The 19,263-nt window shown below is 38.8% G+C and overlaps 1 protein-coding gene across 4 annotated transcripts in view; it reads right to left on the reverse strand.

The window, feature by feature from the left end:
• The window catches only part of phf14 (PHD finger protein 14), a 94,598-nt gene that overhangs the window by 17,246 nt on the left and 58,089 nt on the right, over nt 1-19,263 (reverse strand). For all 4 annotated transcript variants that reach the window (XM_067611658.1, XM_067611657.1, XM_067611655.1 and 1 more), the window contains exon 17: nt 9,917-10,034. In XM_067611658.1, coding sequence (XP_067467759.1) covers nt 9,917-10,034 — 118 coding nt within the window. The remainder of the gene's footprint in view (nt 1-9,916; nt 10,035-19,263) is intronic.

Raw genomic sequence — 19,263 nt, forward strand, 5'->3', positions numbered from 1 at the left:
ACCCCCCTCTATCTCTGCCAGCAGCTGGATCTCAGTTGCAACGATCAGGTAATATTCTGCACTTAATGCTGGCATTTAAGAAACATTCTCCCCCCACAGGCAAAAGTGGTGCATGGCTTGGCATTTAAAAGCAGATAATAAAACTTTCCTTAAATACAGCTCTCATCTCAGAGTGCTTTTTAGATGCCCTTAGTGGAGTCAATTATCTCCCCACACTTGCTATTACTGAGACACTCTGAGCACCTTGCGCCTTAAAAGGTCTGTACACCATGCTTTCTCAAAAATGTCACATTCTTAACTGCCTCTCAAAATGTAGACCCTGCAATATTAGAAATGGTGTACACGCGTTGGCTTCTTTCATCCATTTGTTGCTTAAACATGCTTCTTCAATGTGCCAGATGAACTCCAATCGAATAGTATAAGTCTTTCAGAATCGGAAACCATTCTCCCAAAGCTAGGCTTTCTAAAGTAGAAAATAAACACAGCGCTATAACCAACTCTTTGAACAGGCTTACAGTTATTGACACAAGTGATCTTTGCTTGCTAAAGAAAAAGAGAAAAAAAAAAATCCTTTACACTAATTTGTCACGTCAACACAGCAAACGTTATTCTCCTGTCACCAGTGAAATGTCACCCCACTCTGGGGGCACAGAGAGCCGAAGCCTGAAGGTGCTGCGATTTGATGTAAACAAGTGGGAGGGAGGAGGAGGAGGATGGGAGCAACTTCATAGGGACAAGATACTCCAGAGGGAATGAGATACCAATGTCTAAGAGGTTGCAGAACGAGGGAGATGACACAGAGTTGAGGGGGAGAAAGCCACAGAGACTTGATACTTACTATTCGTCTTTACTGTTAAAGGTCTACAGAATAAAAGTATAATATGTGAACTAAGTCTATACTTGGGAATCAATGATTAAAGGAGGAAATACAGCGTAGAGCAGGTTTCATCTGGCATGGGGATTTGAAGTGTGCAGTTAATATTTACAGATATTACTCAAATTCATATTCTTCATATTTTTTATATCGGAGATAGACCAAACTGTGAGAGCTAGGTAGGTTGTCCTTGCCAGAAAAATAACAGTATTGGTTGGTTCTTAAAACACTTAAACAGTGTATGTTTATATACTCCTTGTTATGCGACGTCTTGTATTTGCAAGAATAATGAAGAAGGGAGACGTTATAGAGACACAAAACCTCTTACAAAGGAGGTTAGGATGGGTAGTCAGGTCAATTTATTATTTCATTATAATAATTATTATGAATTGATTAACTAATTAATTATTTTATTATTTTATTTGTGAAACGACAGAAGCAACTGTACCCAAAAACTACAGTTAAATCATTCCACAACCAGAAACCGTGGATTACCAGAACCATCTGGGATGCCGTAAACACACACGTCTGGAAACATGGACATAAAAGCAGCGGCCTACAATGTAAGAGCAGTAAAGGAGGCAAAAAGGAGGGCAATCCCAGAAGCATGTGGCAAGGTCTAAGAACTATGACAGATTACAAGTCATACAGCTCAAAGACCTGGGATTTAACACCTCGCTGTGCATCCTTGACTTCCTGATGGGCAGACCCCAGGTGGTGAGAGTAGGTAGACACACCTCTTCTTCCCTCATCCTTAATGCCAGATCACCTCAGGGCTGTGTTTTGAGCCCCCTGCTGTACTCCCTGTACACACATGACTGTGTAGCCACTTTTGACTCCAACATCATCATCCAGTTTGCTGACGACACAGCTGTGGTGGGCCTGATCACAGATAACAATGAAAAGGCCTACCTGAAGGAGGTAGAGGAGCGGACCCACTGGTGGCAGAACAAAAACCAACTCCCGAACATCAGGAAGACTAAGGACCTGATAGTGGACTTTGGGAAGGAACTACGCCCCCCTTAATACCAATGGGTTTTTGGTAGAGAGGGTGTACAACTTCAAGTACCTTGGTGTCCACATCACTGAGGGCCTGACCTTGATGCTGCATACTGACTCAGTGATGAGAAAGGCAAGAATGTTTCACCTCAGATGCATGAGGAAATTCCAGGTATCTCCTCAAATACTGAGGAATTTCTACTCCTGCACCATCAAGAGTATCCCGACAGGGACCATCACTGCCTGATATGGAAACAGCACTGAACAAGACTGCAAGGCCTTGCAAAGAGGTCTTGTTAGACAGTGTGAATTTAGTGATTGAGACCATAATGACTTGCTCAAAAAAAATGATTGACTTAGTACTTCAAGATAGAAAGACTTTTGAGGCTTTTTGAATGGGAGTCAGATGGAGCTAGCATCTAGTGGCCGCCTGTGGCATTGCAGTTTGAGGTACTTCTGCAGTGGCTTCAGCCACAAGCTGTGGTAGTTGCTGCTTGGGATAAATTCTTTGATTTTTCTGTCTTTCCTTAGAACAAAAATTATAGTTTTAGCCTCAATACTGGTAAGACTCTAAACATAGAGAAGTTGCTAGTTTGTTGCTTTTCCATCCAACAATTGTCTATTGTTTCTTTGAGCCATGAGTGTAGATGTGACATTAATAGTACTATTGTATATATGACAAAATTCTCAAATGTCTGACAGGTTTTATGTTATCAGGTATTAATATTCTGTTTAAAATGCAAAGTATTAGGATGTTCTGGCTAGGTCTGATTAAACAAGACTGGACCTGCAGGTCCTTTAGGAGCCTTACTGTCTCTTCATTTACAAACCTCCTCCATCAACTACTGCTGTTAGAAGCTATTTTTCTGCTGCTATTCTAGTAGCCTTCTCTCTACAACTTCTGTCAACAACAGTACAGCCCTCCATATTAACACCAGGTAACCAATTTAAGCCTTTATTCTTTCATTTTGAGATTTTAACCTTATAAGACAACATTGTATTTAAATGGAAATTATTTTTTTTTCTGCTGTGTCTTTTGTGAGTATTGAATTATTAAAGCCACAGTGTGAAGACTTTGTACATGAATTTGTATGCATTATTCTGATTTTTTTTGGTAGAAATATGAGATACTCACATTGAAAACTGGTGCAGTCTATGTTTTGCTTTAGAGGTTGTATATACTTGAGAGAGGTAGGGGTGTGTGGTAGAGCCCTGCGCAGGACTGTTTCCTTAATCCCGCTCCCACTGGATTTTCTGACCATTACCGCCCGCTCCCGCAATCTGTGCACAATAGAGTTGCATTGAATTTGTGTCTTCTCCCGTCCCGCAGGCAAACACATTATTTTACGGTGTAGTATTAATGAAGAGACGCATACCTATATTTTGCTATGGTAATAACATAGCAAAATTACATCCTAGTGCATAATTATATTCATACCAGTGCAGTAATTACACTTATTCTAGTGAAATAAGTAGGCTATGCCTGTTCTAAGGCAAAACTGTATTTATTTATTTTAGCCTACATATTATTTTAGAACATGTGTTGCTGGCTGTGGTTGTTTGTTTTGCTGAGGTTGTTTTATTTGGTTTAGTTTCCCTGTGTCTTTTAACACACTGATTAGGAGTGGCACTCCTAATGATGATGGCATGCTACTCCTCTGTTACCTAAAAGAGCGCAAAAACAGTAATAACCTGTAGTATCGCATAATGTAATACGCACGCATTGTTTGGTGTTTCTGTTCCTTGCTCGTACAGGTGAAGTCGGCAGGTTGCAGCAGCCAGTGGTGTACACTCATGAGTGTGTGTGTATGTGTGTGAGGAGGAGCAGCAGCAGGTAGCGGTATCAGGGAGTTCCAGGAGGAGCGCTGACTGAGCACTCAGCCCGGCTCTGTGAGAGTTGCGCCTGCAGTGCTTCCTAAATCCCAGAACCCACAGTATATTTTTTGACCGCCTGCTCCCGCCCTCAGCAAAGTTAAAACCGCCTGTTCCTGCAAGATTTGTGCTGGGTCCCAATCCCAATGTAGTCCTCTAGTGTGCAGTCGCCACAGTGTGTTTTTTGAGGCTACCACTGGGGTGCCAAAGTTGAAAAATTTTAAATCCTACACATAGAAGCTTTAAAGCAGCCTGATAATCAGAGTCACTTTGTTTCAATTGATTCATTCTGTGTTCATGTAAGCTATCTAATCAGTTACATATCTGTCCTGCTGTAATTTTCAGTCACCATGGTCGCTGCAGTAGCAGTTGCTTGGAGCAGGTAATGTATTTCATGTTAATCAGAGAAATATGTCAATTTAAGAGTCGTTAGTTTTGACTTACAACTTGTACAGCTGTGTTGATGCTCTGGATGCCATTTTTGTGGCCATTTTTTATAACTATTTTTCATAGATGTAGCTAGTAGGGATGTGCAGAGATCTCACTATTTGTATTTGTATCTGTATTTGTTGAGGCAGCAAAAGTATTTGTATCTGTATTTGTATTTGAATAAAAGTGGAAAGAGGCTTAAAAATACTTTTTTTGTTTTTATGACACTTTTAATTTTAGAAAATTAAAGTGTTACAATAAGTGTTCATGAATAAACTACCTTACGAAGGAGGTCCCCACACCGGGTCTTGAACTGGAGTCTCCCAGATCATAGACGACTACGCTGACTACTGAGCTAAAACTTTACTCATCGCTTCATTGCAGACAGACCTCTTCCTATTTATACACCCATAACACAGAGACAGCACACCGTGTAACGTGTAGGGAGGAACTTCAAAGGTGATTATTGCTTTGCACTTTTCATCATTGCCTGTTTTTTACAACCTCACTTTGTGGAAAGGAAAAGGGGAACAACAGGTTATGGAGAGTCCCTTGGGAGCACTTTGCTTGTGTCAGTAGCTCAGCTTTATCTCTAGGGAACACTCCCAACAAATAATTTTTTAAATATTTGTATGAAACAAATATTCATATAAAACCCACTATTTTTGCTTTGCCAAATAATGTATTTGTATTCGGGCACACCCCTAGTAGCTAGGTATAGCTTTCACAGGCAGTACAGCTGCATTTTATTCATGGATTTCTGCAACCCTAACTTCTGTTGATGGCAGGTCTTGATCTCGACAATTTACAAATTATGATTCAAAACAAGAGTTATCTCTGTAATTAAGCTTCTGTGAATTCTGGATGCCCACCACTGAGAGTTGATTTCAGTTTTTATATGTCTAGACTCAGATCTGAGAGAATGTGATGTTGCGTTGTGCGCTGGGGAGTAGAGTACAAGACAGTGTCAAGGATTCATCACTGTTATTTTTTTTGTTCTAGGGGATGTGATTATTTGATGTGCAATGAAGAATCAGAATCAGATGATGGTATAAGTTACTGTACATTTAATTTAGTATCTAAAAAAAAAGTGGCTTCAGTGATGAATAAAAATCAATATAATTCAGAAACTAAGACTAAGGATATAAGCACATCAAGATGGCTGAAATGTGGGGGTTGTTTCTTCTCAACAGAACTGTGGTGAGGTTCATTAGAAGTTAGAGTGTAATCCCAGTCGACAGGAAATAACCCTAAATCCCTTTATGGATAAAACACAGATGTTCACATTTGATACTGAGACATGCTGCCTGGTCTGTTATTCATATTCAGCTCATATTCAGGTTTTGTTCTTCATTAGCATGAAAGCTTAACTATGGCAAAGAGCACAGATAGGTCCATCACTTTAGCTAAGTAAGAGTAAATGAATAAGTTTAATATGCTACTTATTATATCACACAGTATCTACATTTTGTGTAGGAGATGCACAATACGTAAAATAAAATAAACATGTGACACTAAAATTGTACATTCACGCAAAAGCATAAATTTGATTATTATAGATTTTCATAAGGGGACCACTTTATTTAAAGAGAGCTTTAACCTTTTGGGTTTCTTCATAACTGAATATTTCAGCCATGTGATTCTGCATTTCCACTATGGCTTTTATAATTCACCTCCTGTGCACCCATCAATCAGCCCCCATTTTCTACCTAGATGGAGCCTAGTAGGACAGAGTACTAGTTTCTAGAGAAATGGAAATGAGGATACATTTATCAATTAGGTTGAGAAGCAGCCAAATGTAACCATTTATTGCAATATAATTCAATGAAAACAAGCAAACAACTAAACAAAAAGAAAACAAACAGTTGTGTAAGGATGACGTGATGTTTGGTGTGTATTTCCATGAAAATTAAATCCTGCTTTTTAGGCCCTTTTTCAGATAGACAATCAGTGTTCTATTTGAAATTTTGATTATTAATTTTCATACAATTACAGTAATTGAAAGGAGACTTGCAGTGACCAGACATAGGATTTACAGAAATATTAGAACCACAAGTCAGTCCCTCCAGGAATTTTGCAATCGCAATTATTAATGCAAATTCAAGAAATCTCTGCAGTATTTACAAGAGCTTGCAATTTTGCTAAATTACTGAATGAAATGGCCAAATCAGCCGCTAGTGATTTGGACCAATTGTTGCATTTCATGTTGTGGTAATTTCTGTAATTGCAGCGCATTCAGCAAGGATTCAGGTGGAAGTTGGACAAAGCTCACCTGGCAACAAAAACGACATAAACCAAGCAAGGAGGGAAACTATTTTGTACTCCTTGTAACACTGTGGTGGACCACAAGCGGAAATCTTCATTGGACAATCACTTTAAGAAACTGCCTGTAATGAATAAACAACATAAGTAAATCATTGTGACTGAAGCTGCTGCATATATATGCTTTTTATTGAAGGATGTGATTATATTTGACTCTTCAGTAGTGGTAGTTCTTTAAAAATCACATTATTTTTCTTTACTTACAATTTTTCCTGCAATTTTAGTGCAAAAAGAGCACATAAAACATTGCAAATCGTGTCGCAATTTTTGAGAATAGCTGCTGCAAAATCAAGCATTTTTAGCTGCAATAATCACACAAAAAACAAGTAGGGAAGCATGAGTCATATGAAAGTTGTCTGTAGTGATTTAAAACACACATCTATTTATTTCTATCAAATTATCAGCACTTAAAAGTACCCTAAGGAGTTTTTCTCATCAACTTTTTAGGAGAATAAAGAATGAAAAAAGGCTCTCACATTGTGGAGGCTTTTTAATTCATTCAGCAAGTTCACATATTGATAGCTGACAACTATTAACAATTCAAGCTATCCATCTCTTTACAACATTCAACATTTGGGAGCACTGTAATGCTGTTTGTGTTCCACTCAGAATACAAATTAGTTAACTAACATTGCATTACTACTACTATAGATCCTCCATCTTATTTGAATACCTGCTGAGGCATCGGCAGCTCCAGCACACTCAGTGCTGTGTTCATCCTTCATTATAGAAAGGAGACAGCCTAGCTAGTGTTAGCTGCATAGGTCCAGTTATAGTAATGACATGAGCACAGTCTGCCCTCTGTGACCTCAGCACTCCATATATGTTTCTCCACTATTCTAATGCCTTATATTATTAGCTAAGGTATCTCCCGTTTGGTAAAAAGAACTTCAGACGTACAGTATCTACAAACCAAATAGCTGCAAAGCCACCATCGCTGGCAGTTAGATGGAAATAAAATCCAACAATGACTCAAATTCAGTTGATTTCTGTTCTGTAGCTGAAATGTATTGTCCTGAATATGAGACGATATTTTATTCTGTGAGGGTCATCTTATATTCTTATATTCAATATATTAATATATATTTTCACAACATCAGATATTCTTTTTGAATGGAGAAAGAACTGGTATAAAACCAATTCCTACATTGAGTGTTGCTTTATGGGTTGTGTGTGGCCTTAATGTTGCTAGGCTACCAAGTGTCTTAAAGTCTGTTTATAGTGAGTGTGTTAGAGTCAGTCACCACTAAAAGTGTTTTGTTAGCTCAGTTTAACCTGCAAGAGTTTCTAAAGTCTTGTGTAGCATGTTTTTGTGCCGTAGAGGAAATAAATCCAAGACAAGTGAAAACGAATCCAAAGCCTCTTCCTCTTTACTGCAGAAATGGAATGCAGACTGAATCTGTCAAGCTGCCAATTACCACTGTCACAGATGAGGAGCTCAAAAAGCAAACAGGAAGTTTGAAAAGGGCTTACTGCCGAAGAAGATAGCTTTGACCACTCCCAAACTGTGTGTGTGAGTGTGAGTATGTGACTATACTGTGATGTATCTTTCCAAAAACAGGTGTTGGAAAAGAGGGGCCATCATATAATCATGGTCGCCTTATATTCAAGCCAATACGGTAGCTAATTAAGGCTATTTAACTGTAATTCCTATCTAGCTGATTAAAACGTATACAAAAGTGATCAAATCAGCTTGTTAGTCTGCTGGAATTGAAGGGCTTTCCCAGTGTTTCACATATATGATCACCACTGCTAAAATTTCACACGATCATTAAAGGGGATGTATTATGCTTTTCCTTATTTTCAGACATATATATGATATCACAATGTCGGATGTTCATGTTAAAAGTGGCCAACATGTCAAATAACAAAGTAAACGTGTGTAGGAGTAATCCCTGTGAACAGAAAGCCCTGGCTTCAGACTGCTCTGAACGCTCGGTTTCCAACTGTTTTTTCTACTTTCGGCCCAAGCTGACATCAGTTTGTGACAGATTTCTTTATATGGACATCTGCTGCGTGCACAGCGCATGAGTTCGCTGCTCCACTCAGGGAGTAGTTGCACCAAGCCATGACACCATTACACAGCACAGCAAAGTGAAATAAGTAGTTTACCTGTTGGAGGTGTGCTGGTTGTCTGCAGCTCTTCATAAAACATCTCACTGTGGTTGTTTCTGTTTGTACTCTTCATCCCTGCGTTATTTCTAACCGATCCACTGAACAAATAGCTCCAAATAGCTCTATATGTTGTTGTTTCGACCAGTTTTTAGCGCCGCTAACGAAGCTCCGCTAATTCAGTGAGGAACACGTTTTTACTTCCTGTAAATTCTTCACAATAAAAGTCTCCCATTAGTTAGTTTTTGAAAAGCTTTTAATTTGAAGCAGTAAAGCAGGAAATGTTTGGTTTGCATTAACAGTGAAGTTACACAACTCTGAATTTGTAAAGCTGACCAATCAGAACAGAGTGGGCTCATCGGGAGGGGGGCCTTAAAGAGACAGGAGCTAAAACGGCGTGTACGAGAAACTGTGTATATTGAGGGGCTGCATAAAGGGCCAGTATAAGATAAATAAGGAGTTTTTTGAACTTTGAATCATGCAGAGCTACTCTAGTGGAGTCCAAAAATAAAAAATTTACAGCTGAAATGAGCATAATAGGTCCTCTTTAATATCAGTGGGCTATTAATGATTTTCAATCGCACACTGTGCAAGCACAATAACACCCTACGTTATTGTGGAACTGTCATGGACTAGTGCATCAAATCCTAGAATCCTCCCTCTTCTCATTCTTCAAAAGACATCTACATGAAAGGTACTGTTATAAGAGTAGTGTAGCTCTTTTAAGATACAGGGCAGTGCATAATTTGTGTATAGCGAGTGTGTGGTTGAGTGAATATGAGAGAGAGAGTGGCAGAAAAGTGATGGTAAATGTGAACAGAGCAAAGGAAAAGGTTAGCTGTAATGCTGTCAGTAAACATACAGTACAGACTACAGTGTGTCAGTTAATAAATGCTGCAGCTTCTCAAGACAAAGAAAAGTCTCATCTGTTGTTTCGCCAACTGCTGCAAAAGTGAAGGAGGTTAGCCCCCAAGTTAGCAACAATGGGTTAGCCTAATCTGACCAGGCTCACTGAAAGTGGACTGACCTTTAAAGTGGACCAGCTATTCTCATTTTAGTGTTAATTTAGTGTCTGGCTGCTGAGTTTCTCCCGAGTCCCAAGTTTCCCATAAAGATATTGTGCCAATTGAGTTAAATTATCAATTATCACTGCAGAAAAATATTTGACTAAATGAGTACACATGTCAAAACAAACACAAAGCAAAATACTCTCATGATAAGAAATCAAAGAAGGCCAGCCAAACCCCAACTGAATTCTTCCTCTGTTGATTTCTGAGACATGCACACACATACTGTTCACACACTCACCTTGGAGGAGGATGTGTCACACTCCTGGCAGATCCAGCCATATCCCGTCTGCTTGGGGGATTTCTTCAGCGGGGGGTCCAGACACCCGAAGTGATAGCAGAGCCGGCACTCGTCACACCTGAGGCACACACAGGAAGGGCACGTGTTACGTCTCACATAAATAAAGCCGCCGCCTTCAATGATCAGGCCGGCTCAGGAGCAATGATGGATGATGACAAGGCAGGTAGTTGTCAGTTATGAGACTTTGTTAATGCATTCTAAAGTTCCTCTAATCACCCCACTCCCTTGACCTTACACAGCCATTGACTGTCCAATGGCTCGTATCAACGGCCAGATAAATACAGGCCTTGTTAGTGTCAGATAAATGCCTGCTGGGCTTCCTGAAGCTGCACTGACTGTGTCCTCAGGTGAAATAACAAGGGTCAGACAACAGAGGACACACAAGAGAAAATATGCTTTCAAAAGTTGTTTTTCATTGATGATATTCCCTCATTTACTAAATTTAAAATGTACCGACAGATAATTCCAAATGCCATTCCTTTTAATGGATGAAAATAATTGCTGGAACACTGTCACTCACATAATAAACATCCAAAGTGTCCGACAAATTGACATCAACAGTGCGAGTTTAGGAAAAGCAACTGCTGAAATAAATAAGCCAGACAGTCCTTCTTCTCTGTCCTACACTGTCTGAAAACCTTTTTCTGTTACAGATTTTGATACAAAAAATGTATCAAAGGAATAGTCAAAGAATTTGGGAAATATGCGTATCCACATTCTTTCCAAGAGATGATGGATATCAATCTCATTATTGTGTATGTGCAAAGGGGACATATCATGCTTTTTGTGGTTTTCTGTTATTTATATACTGTTATGATGATGTTAAACATGGTCAAAGTTCCAAAACTTGAGGTTATCTTATGTGGAAATGCTCCCTGCAAGTCAAAAACCAGGGCTTCAACCTGCTCTGAACACTTTGTTTGCCACATGTGTCTAATTTGCCAACGAGTTGACTTTGGCTCGCATGCCCGTAAACGACCATCCATTCTGTAGCCTTGGTTACTAAGGTTTTTCCATATGTTGTAGGCATTGTCCGCTCTCATATTTCTGATCAGATTCTGGCTCCAACATGTATGGATGTATCTGAGAAGTTGAAATTTTGAGTAAAGAACAAGAGACAGGAACTAAAACAGTTTCAGACGGAGGCTGAACTGAGAGGCTGCGTAAAGGGTCAGTATGAAAAAAGTAAGGAGTTTTGAACTGTAAATAATGCAAAGATATTCCAGTAGAATCCCAGATTAAAAACATAAACCTGGAAACGTGCATAACATGTCCCCTTTAAGAACAGAGAGGAAGTCAGATGTGGTTAGCCTAGCTTAGCATAAAAAAATGGAAGCACAGGGAAATAGCTAACCTGGCTCTATTGTACCTTGTTGTTCTAATCTGTACAAAAAAGAAATACAAAAATTACAATTTGTGTTTTTTTATGGGGGGTTCATCCATCCAGTGCTTCTTTGCAGTTTCTGCAGCAATAGCACAGGTTTTAGTCTGGGTCATTGTACATGCAGGATTAGGGATGGGTTCTGATAGTCGCTTCCACTTTGTATTTGAAAAATATCCACATATGTTTCGCTCTTCTCTTATCAAACCTTTAACTCTCCTCACTTTTTTATTAGCAAAAAGCAATAGAAAACATAAAGACGGCAGCTTCTTATTTTAACCTGATTCCTGTCTCTGGTTAAAATGACAGAAATCTTCAGCAGCTTAGATCAGCTGTAGCTAATTAATGTTAATTCTGAAACGGCTAAAATGAAAAGATTGTTCTCTAATTAATGTGCTCTCTGTGTCTGTATTCAGACAAAGATTTTTTGTGAAGAGACAGCACTCTGTAACATCACTGTACCACTGCCAGTGGACTGTGTGTTTCTGTAGTTTCACACAGTGGAGACTCTTCTCTAGATAAATGATCATGGAATCAGCTGATGATCTCATGTCAGTATTTAGAGTAAGTAGCTGGTGAAGTACAGTAGGCTACAGCTGTTCACTGAATGTATCAAGTACATTCAATGAACAGTTCATATATAATGCTGCTCAGTTCATTTTCAGGATGTGAATATTAATCAGGCTGTAACAAAAACCGTCTCAGCCACAAAAAGCTCATTAGACATTATAAGTTGTAGTTATTTTAGCCTTTAGTTACCTGCAAAAGTTGAAAAATAAACCTTGTAAGATTCAATAAGTGTATTCAATACTGCATTCCATTCAATAACATGCTAATGATCTGAATCCAAAGGCATGATGGTAAAAACTTCACTGTATTGTCATCAAGAAGCAGTTTTCAGACGATGAGCAGTTACTGACATCTGAATAAACAAAGTACAGCTGAGCTGATGGTAATATCTTTAGTGTTGTAGGTATTTGGTCATAAACCAAAGTAACAGGCAAACTAGACTTACTAGAATTACAAAAGATTGTGAGGTTATTAGAATTTATCCGTTGGGAACCATGAATATCTAAAACAGATTACATGGAAATCCATTCAAGTCATTTGGGTACCCTAAAAAACTGGAGCAAGTCTTCAAATAAATTAGATAGATTCCCGTACAAAGTGATAAAGTAAATCTATTTGTGAGAATTGTTATTTTTCCACTGTGTCATGGCAGATTTCTTTGCAATGCATATCCACTCTTAGATTAATATTTCCTTCCAACTGGTGCTGTAGTGTCCTTTTTCATATACTGCTCATTTATTGTTGATCTTAAACTCTATCGTGGCTAGATCACCAAGGTCTTAAAAAGTCTTGTTGAGCCCTGCAGACACACTTGTCATTATTGTTGTCTTGCTGTGTTTCTCACCCCCCATAATGTCCTCCTTTAGCCAGTAATGGAGACGAATAGAAAGCGGGTTCAGGTTGACCTCCCTGGCTGTTGCTGCTGTTATCAGATTTTCATTGGAGAATGTGAATCTCCTTCATTGATCAGGATATAATTGGCTCTAATTGTAGAGTGTGTGTGTGTTTACCAGGCAGGGGCAGCTTGTTGAAGGGCAGTCCACCTCATAAATGATTAAAAGAAAAGTCTGTTCTCTTTGTGTTACGGTCACAGGTTAATCTCTACTCACTCAGATAGACTGCTGCTTTTAATGTGTTATATTGTGTATCAATGCAGTATTGATTCCCTAAACTATCTCCAGTTGTTAAGTGTTTTACTGGCCCTACTGACTGGAAATGAGACTTACAGATAAACTGAAAAAAGGAAAAAGGGCAATTGCATGTTCTGCAAATAAATAAAAAATCAATTAATGTGAAGCGGTTCTGGTGGCCTAGCAGCCTAAAAAGTGCGAACCATGTCCTGGGTTGAAGTGTAGGCAAGGAACCTTTTTAGCTAGTAGCATGCCTCTCAGTCTGTCGGCCCACTATTTTGGTCTAGACTGAAAAAAGACATTCATGGTCCCAAGTGGATGTATACTAATGACTTTGTTGATCCCCTGACTTTTCCTCTAGCACCACCATGAGGTTCACATTTATGTTTTTTTGGTCAAATGTCTCAACAACTATTGGATGGATTACCATGGCATTTGATACAGACATTCATGCTCCCCTCAGGATAGACTGTAATAATTTAGTTATGCCTAAACTTAAGACATTCCCATCAGCCTCAGCTGTACTTTGTGTTTAGCGCTAATAGACATGCTAACACTAAACTAATATTGGCAAAAATGGCAAACATTATATCAACATTAGCATGCTAAAATGGTAATTGTGAGCATATTAGCATTCTCATGTCCCCATTTACCTCAAAGCACTGCTGTGCCAAAGTACAACCTCACAGAGCCGTTAGCGTGGCTGTAGACTCAATTCTTGTGCATAATTTGTACCCCCAAATGTTACATATGCACCCTATGCAGACTGCTGCTTTAGAGTACTGGCACTTTTTTCATTTTCGTTCAAGCACTGTATACAGGATTGCATAAAGCATTGAACTAACAATTAATAATATCTCACTGTAGCAGGTTGCAGAAACTCTACTCTCATGTTTAGAAATATTATATGGACCTATTTTTTAAGGAGTTTTTCTTTGTTAAAAGACATTTCCAATGGAAACTGGTTACATTGGGGCCTGTAGATTATACACACTGACAGGGACAGCATTTATGAAAATAAAGTCCATTGTATTGGAGTGGAGACAGATCTCAGAGAGACAGATCTCTCAAACCTGGACAAATAAAACCACAAGTCCACACGGCTAGATACTACTAGAGGTAATAAAAATATATTTTTTGTTGTATTTTGGATGAATGAAACCTTTATGTAAGCGACAATGGATGATGTGTCCTCATGTCGGAGACAATTAATCAAAAGCAAAGAACAACACAATGTGGCACAGACCAGTATAAGCCATTATTTTCTACATAAAAACACCTGGGAAGATATTACTGCACTGATACCATGGACATGACCAAAGAAAACAGGCAGGCTGAGTTTAATCTTCCATCATCCATTTCTTTAAGTTTGTTTGTGGTCAACAGATTACAGATGCAAAGATGAACTGGTGTGTGAACGTTGGAAATACAGTAAGTTTAACTGATTACTGAAATGTACCAATATACTGTATGTTTTAAAACAAAACCTGTCAGGCCATGAGAAACAAGTATAAATGAATATATTGCAGGATTTTCAGATCAGGACTTATTGAGAAATCAGTGATCACTGCTCCTCCACACTGATTCTGTTTCATTTTGTTGGGATTGTTCGGCCTTTTCATGCTGAGGTTTCAGGATGAATATCATGAAATCACATTATACGCTCTGTCCAAGAAGCTGTCCGTGCATGATTTATGGCAGCAAGTGTTTGGGTATCAATTACTAGTCCTCAACAATGAAGCCAGCTTTGTGTTGGATGTCTGTGCTGAAAGGAATTAGGCAGTTTGATGGTATCAGATCTAATGGCTTTACAGACAAATGCAATATGGTGGATGGCAACGGTGTCTCAGTCTTTGACTCTGAAAATGTGAAAAGAGGCTAAAGTGACGGAAAGGACTGAGAACACCTTCAGTTGAAACATGGGGAAGTCAATAGCTTGTTGAGGGTCAGTCTGAATTCTATTGTTCACTTTCTAATGAACTTTCCAAACATCAACAACAGCCAGAACACAGACAAACACACACTGCATATGTTAGCTCAGAGTTTAGCTGCTTTAGCTAAATGAAACAGAAATAAATCTGCTACTACTACTACTTCTTTGATAATCGATTAAGCTTGAGGAAGACACACCACCACCCCCCAAGGGAGGGGGGTGAGAGAGGGAATTTATATATATATATATGTGTGTGTGTGTGTGTGTGTGTGTATATATATATATATATATATATATATATATATATATGTAGCTCTAGTCAGACAAACCTGAATATAAGAGTGAAACCTAAAGACAGCAGTGTTCCATTAGACAAAAGCAGGCTAATGTCACCTCATACATAACATTTCCTTCTGTTTTATGACAACTCATATATGTCATATTATAACCCTCAAATAGAAGCATCTGAGTTTACTTCTGTATATTTCTCACACTGGACCACTGATTGAACAACTATATTGTTTACTAAATGAATACACTAAGGGTATATAAAAGAGCTTCAGCTAGATGCCCTATATGTATATTGCATTGCTTCTAATGATGGAACAATGTGTATCTGTGTTGTTCTTGTTGAATAAACTAACAAAACACAAAACAGAACAAAAAAACCCTGAAAAACAAAAAGTAATGGGAGGTAACAAACTGCCTGTATGAGCTAGGATCTGTACACTATTGTCACTACCAAAGAGTGACTCACATCACCTTGTTCACTTTATATCAATAGCTCAAGAATATCCCTTTAAGGAGGGAAGAAGGGAACACAATAAAGTTACTTAGAATTCATCGTAAATGAATGCAATGAACATTAAAGGTGGATGATATCTAAGTGGGTTTCATAGTTTTAACATCATTTTTTTCGGTTATGATAACTCTGTATTCACTGTAGCAACGAAGTCCAATTGATTTGGAGGTAAAATTGAAAATGAGCACAACTGAAATATTGCTAATAATCCCTCAATGCATAGTAAAACTGAATGCACACAACTACAGTAAATACAGTAGGTCAAAGCTAAACTAGGGAGTCATTCAGTAACCTGAATAGTTTGGGTAATCATTTTACCATTCACCTTTGTTTTCTTTTAAGTAACTAACAGCACACAGTGGAGATACAACCTCCATCTGGACTGAGACTAGCCAAACTCTAATAAGCAGGAAGTTATGGAATGCAGCCCACTGGCACTAGACTAAGAAAAGGCGGTGAAATCGGTGTAATATTACACCTGTAGTGTTTACACATTAAGTATGGTAGATTTACTAAAATCAGAGTTAAAATTTAATTGGCATAGATAATTGGCATCTTATGAGTTGTAGGGGCATAAGCTAACAGCTGCTGCACATTAGCACAAATATGCCGAGGCAGGTGGATTTCTCTCACACACTCACACTTAAACACACACACACATACAAACGGTAAAGGATTTTGGATAGGCTGAGCAGGCATATCTGCCTAGGAAACGATGGGAATTTAAAGTGCCCTCCGGCCACCTAGTGAATAGAAGACAAATGACCAAAGTGTGGGTGCTCCACTAATGAGCATGCTCCTATTGTTCCACACAAACTGCCAATTGATTTCACATGAATCTCCAACTAAGGGGAAAAAGGAAGGAGCAAACTCTTCAGTTTCGCTGCTGGAGACTCTTGAAGACCTTCCAAACTCACAGGAGGGCTCTTTTTATTTAGCATGACTGTGACGACTGCACACATGCTTCTCTAATTACTTTACCTTAATGAACCCTTTGTAATGTTTGTTGTGTATCGTGGGGAAGATCTTTGAATTTAAGTACTGCTCAGTGATGCAGACGCAGGGTTTTGTGTGTATGTGTGTGTGCTAGCTGGGTTTTTAATCTTCATTTATCCAGGGACAGTGGGCTAAACTCCATTTTTTCAGCAAAATTGAGCTTTAAATTTGTACAGTTCCAAACATTCACACCAGAAGCTGACCAATACAAGCATAGTCTACTACTGTAAGGACCAGCTAACACCAGCATTTCTAACTGTTTCAAACAGAAATCAACTTAGAGTTCAACTTTGGTCAACTTTAGCACGATAATTCCCACCATTGACCAATACATAGAAAAACATCTTGACAGTGCTGACCTTTGAGGGAACAAAGAGGGAGAGTCCAAAAATGGAGGAAGTTAATACAATATAATCTTCACCCAACACTGTGTTGCCAGAGTATAAAGAGGTTTGGTTTGCTGTCAGTCAGGATGGTTTCAATATGTTTCTTGGATAAACTCGTTAACTAGCAAGGTAACATGCTAGGTAGCCAGTCACAATAGCCTGCTAAGCTAGCTGGCTACTGGTTAGCTAGCATGTTACCTGTTAGCCTGCCACCCATATTAGCTCACAATTGGCCTGCAAGTAGTCACTATGTCACCAGCACCACCTATTATACAAGGAACTATCTGGCTTTAAAGGACATTAAACCACAGGTGCAGTTGAAGAAACACTGAAGGAACATTCCAACATTTTGGGTAATATTCTCTTTTGTCATTTGGTTGACATGGACATACCTGCCTTTTAACCACATCTCACAGTTTACCAGCTGATAAGTTGGCCCAATTTTCGCGAAGTATTTGTTTGTATATATATCAGATCATTTCACTTCTTCAAACTCCATCCATGAAGACCACGGACTGTGAGATGTATATTAAAGTTACAGAAAAATCTAGCAAGTGGACCTTGAATTAAGATTATGTCAATCTTTACTTACTTAGTTTTTTACCTATATTAATTTATTCAAAAAGTCTTTATTTGTCAATATACACAGTCAACTATATTCCACAAGAACTTAGGTCTCGATACTACATATCATTTCTTCTACTGTACTGTATGTAGTTATTGTTGAATTAAAGAGAAATGACTGGAGCCAAGGAGCGTGATCCATTCCAAACTTACAAAAGATTTGTCAGTCAGATTTCCACTCAGAAACTTATGAGTGACACCACACCACAAACACATCTATGTTTTTGTCCAGCACTAGGTTGGTTGGTGACACAGGAAGTGTGGAGGCAGACGCTCCTTGCTGGTGATCTAACCATCACAGACAAATTTTAGTGGAATTCCGCCCTTAGTGGATGGTGGTTTTGAACTCTTGCTGGCTGATCTACGTAATGTAACCAGTGTTGTTCTCAGTCTCTTCACTGTGTGAGTCACCTGCTACCACAAGCCTCTATCTGCTCCCAACACTGCCCTTACACACCCCGCCACAGCAAGGTCCTTGATGTTATCAAAGCAATTTGGCCCTGCTTTAATCATTGGGAAAATTGAGCAGCCCCCCTCCCTCTCCCTTGTACTTTGGAAGCAGACAAAATCCAATCACTCATAAGAGCGGTTATTGATTGATGTAATCTTATTGGAGGTGAGGTGGTGGAGGGGACATGATTGATTGCTTTTGTCTGCTACACGTGTTGCTCTCGGTTGGCGATTCGTGTCCACTTTCATCTGGTGTTTAATCTCGGTGTGAAGTTCTCAGATCCCGCCCTCCCCTCTGGCATCACCCTGGGACCTGTCCTCGCTGAGCGGCAGTGACGGCACACAAATCTAAGCTGGCCTTCGTTGGAACTCATCCACCTCTCCACAATTGCTGTCACATTTCTGTCCAAGTTTCATGAAGAGGAGGTGTCATCGCTCGAAGAACTGCAAAGTGCCTCCATTCATCCATGTAGCTTCTGGGAAACATTCACTGATGTATCACTACAACTATATTAAATCACACTGATGAGGACATAGATGACACAATATCAGATTGACTCAGTTGGATAGAATTGAAAATTATGTATCTAAATGCAAACTGTTCCGACTTTGAAATGTAACAAGATAACTCAAACTAAGTGTACCATATTGAAGCAGAGAGAAGCAACAAATCTTACTGATTTCCTGGTCTACTTCATTAATATTATGAGTGGATTTAAAGAGGAGTAGTCATAATTCCAACCAAAAGGCTTTCTGCATTGAATGTTTGGGTTGTTTGTATTGAAAAGCCAAGTAGAATGAACCTAAAAGCATTAAGATCACATCTAGAGCAAGATATGATGTCACATAACAGAATTTTACGCATACATTCTGTTCGTAAACTGATTTCCCAATGTTATCTATCTTATTCATACAAAGCCTTTATATCTATTGAGTGGAATTGTCGAACAAAGCATGCTGTGTTTTGTAAATAATACTGAAGAAAATAGAGAAACAACAATTAAAGTCTATGCAA

This window comes from Thunnus thynnus, chromosome 15 (genome assembly GCF_963924715.1).
Source record: "Thunnus thynnus chromosome 15, fThuThy2.1, whole genome shotgun sequence".
Lineage (NCBI taxonomy): Eukaryota > Metazoa > Chordata > Actinopteri > Scombriformes > Scombridae > Thunnus > Thunnus thynnus.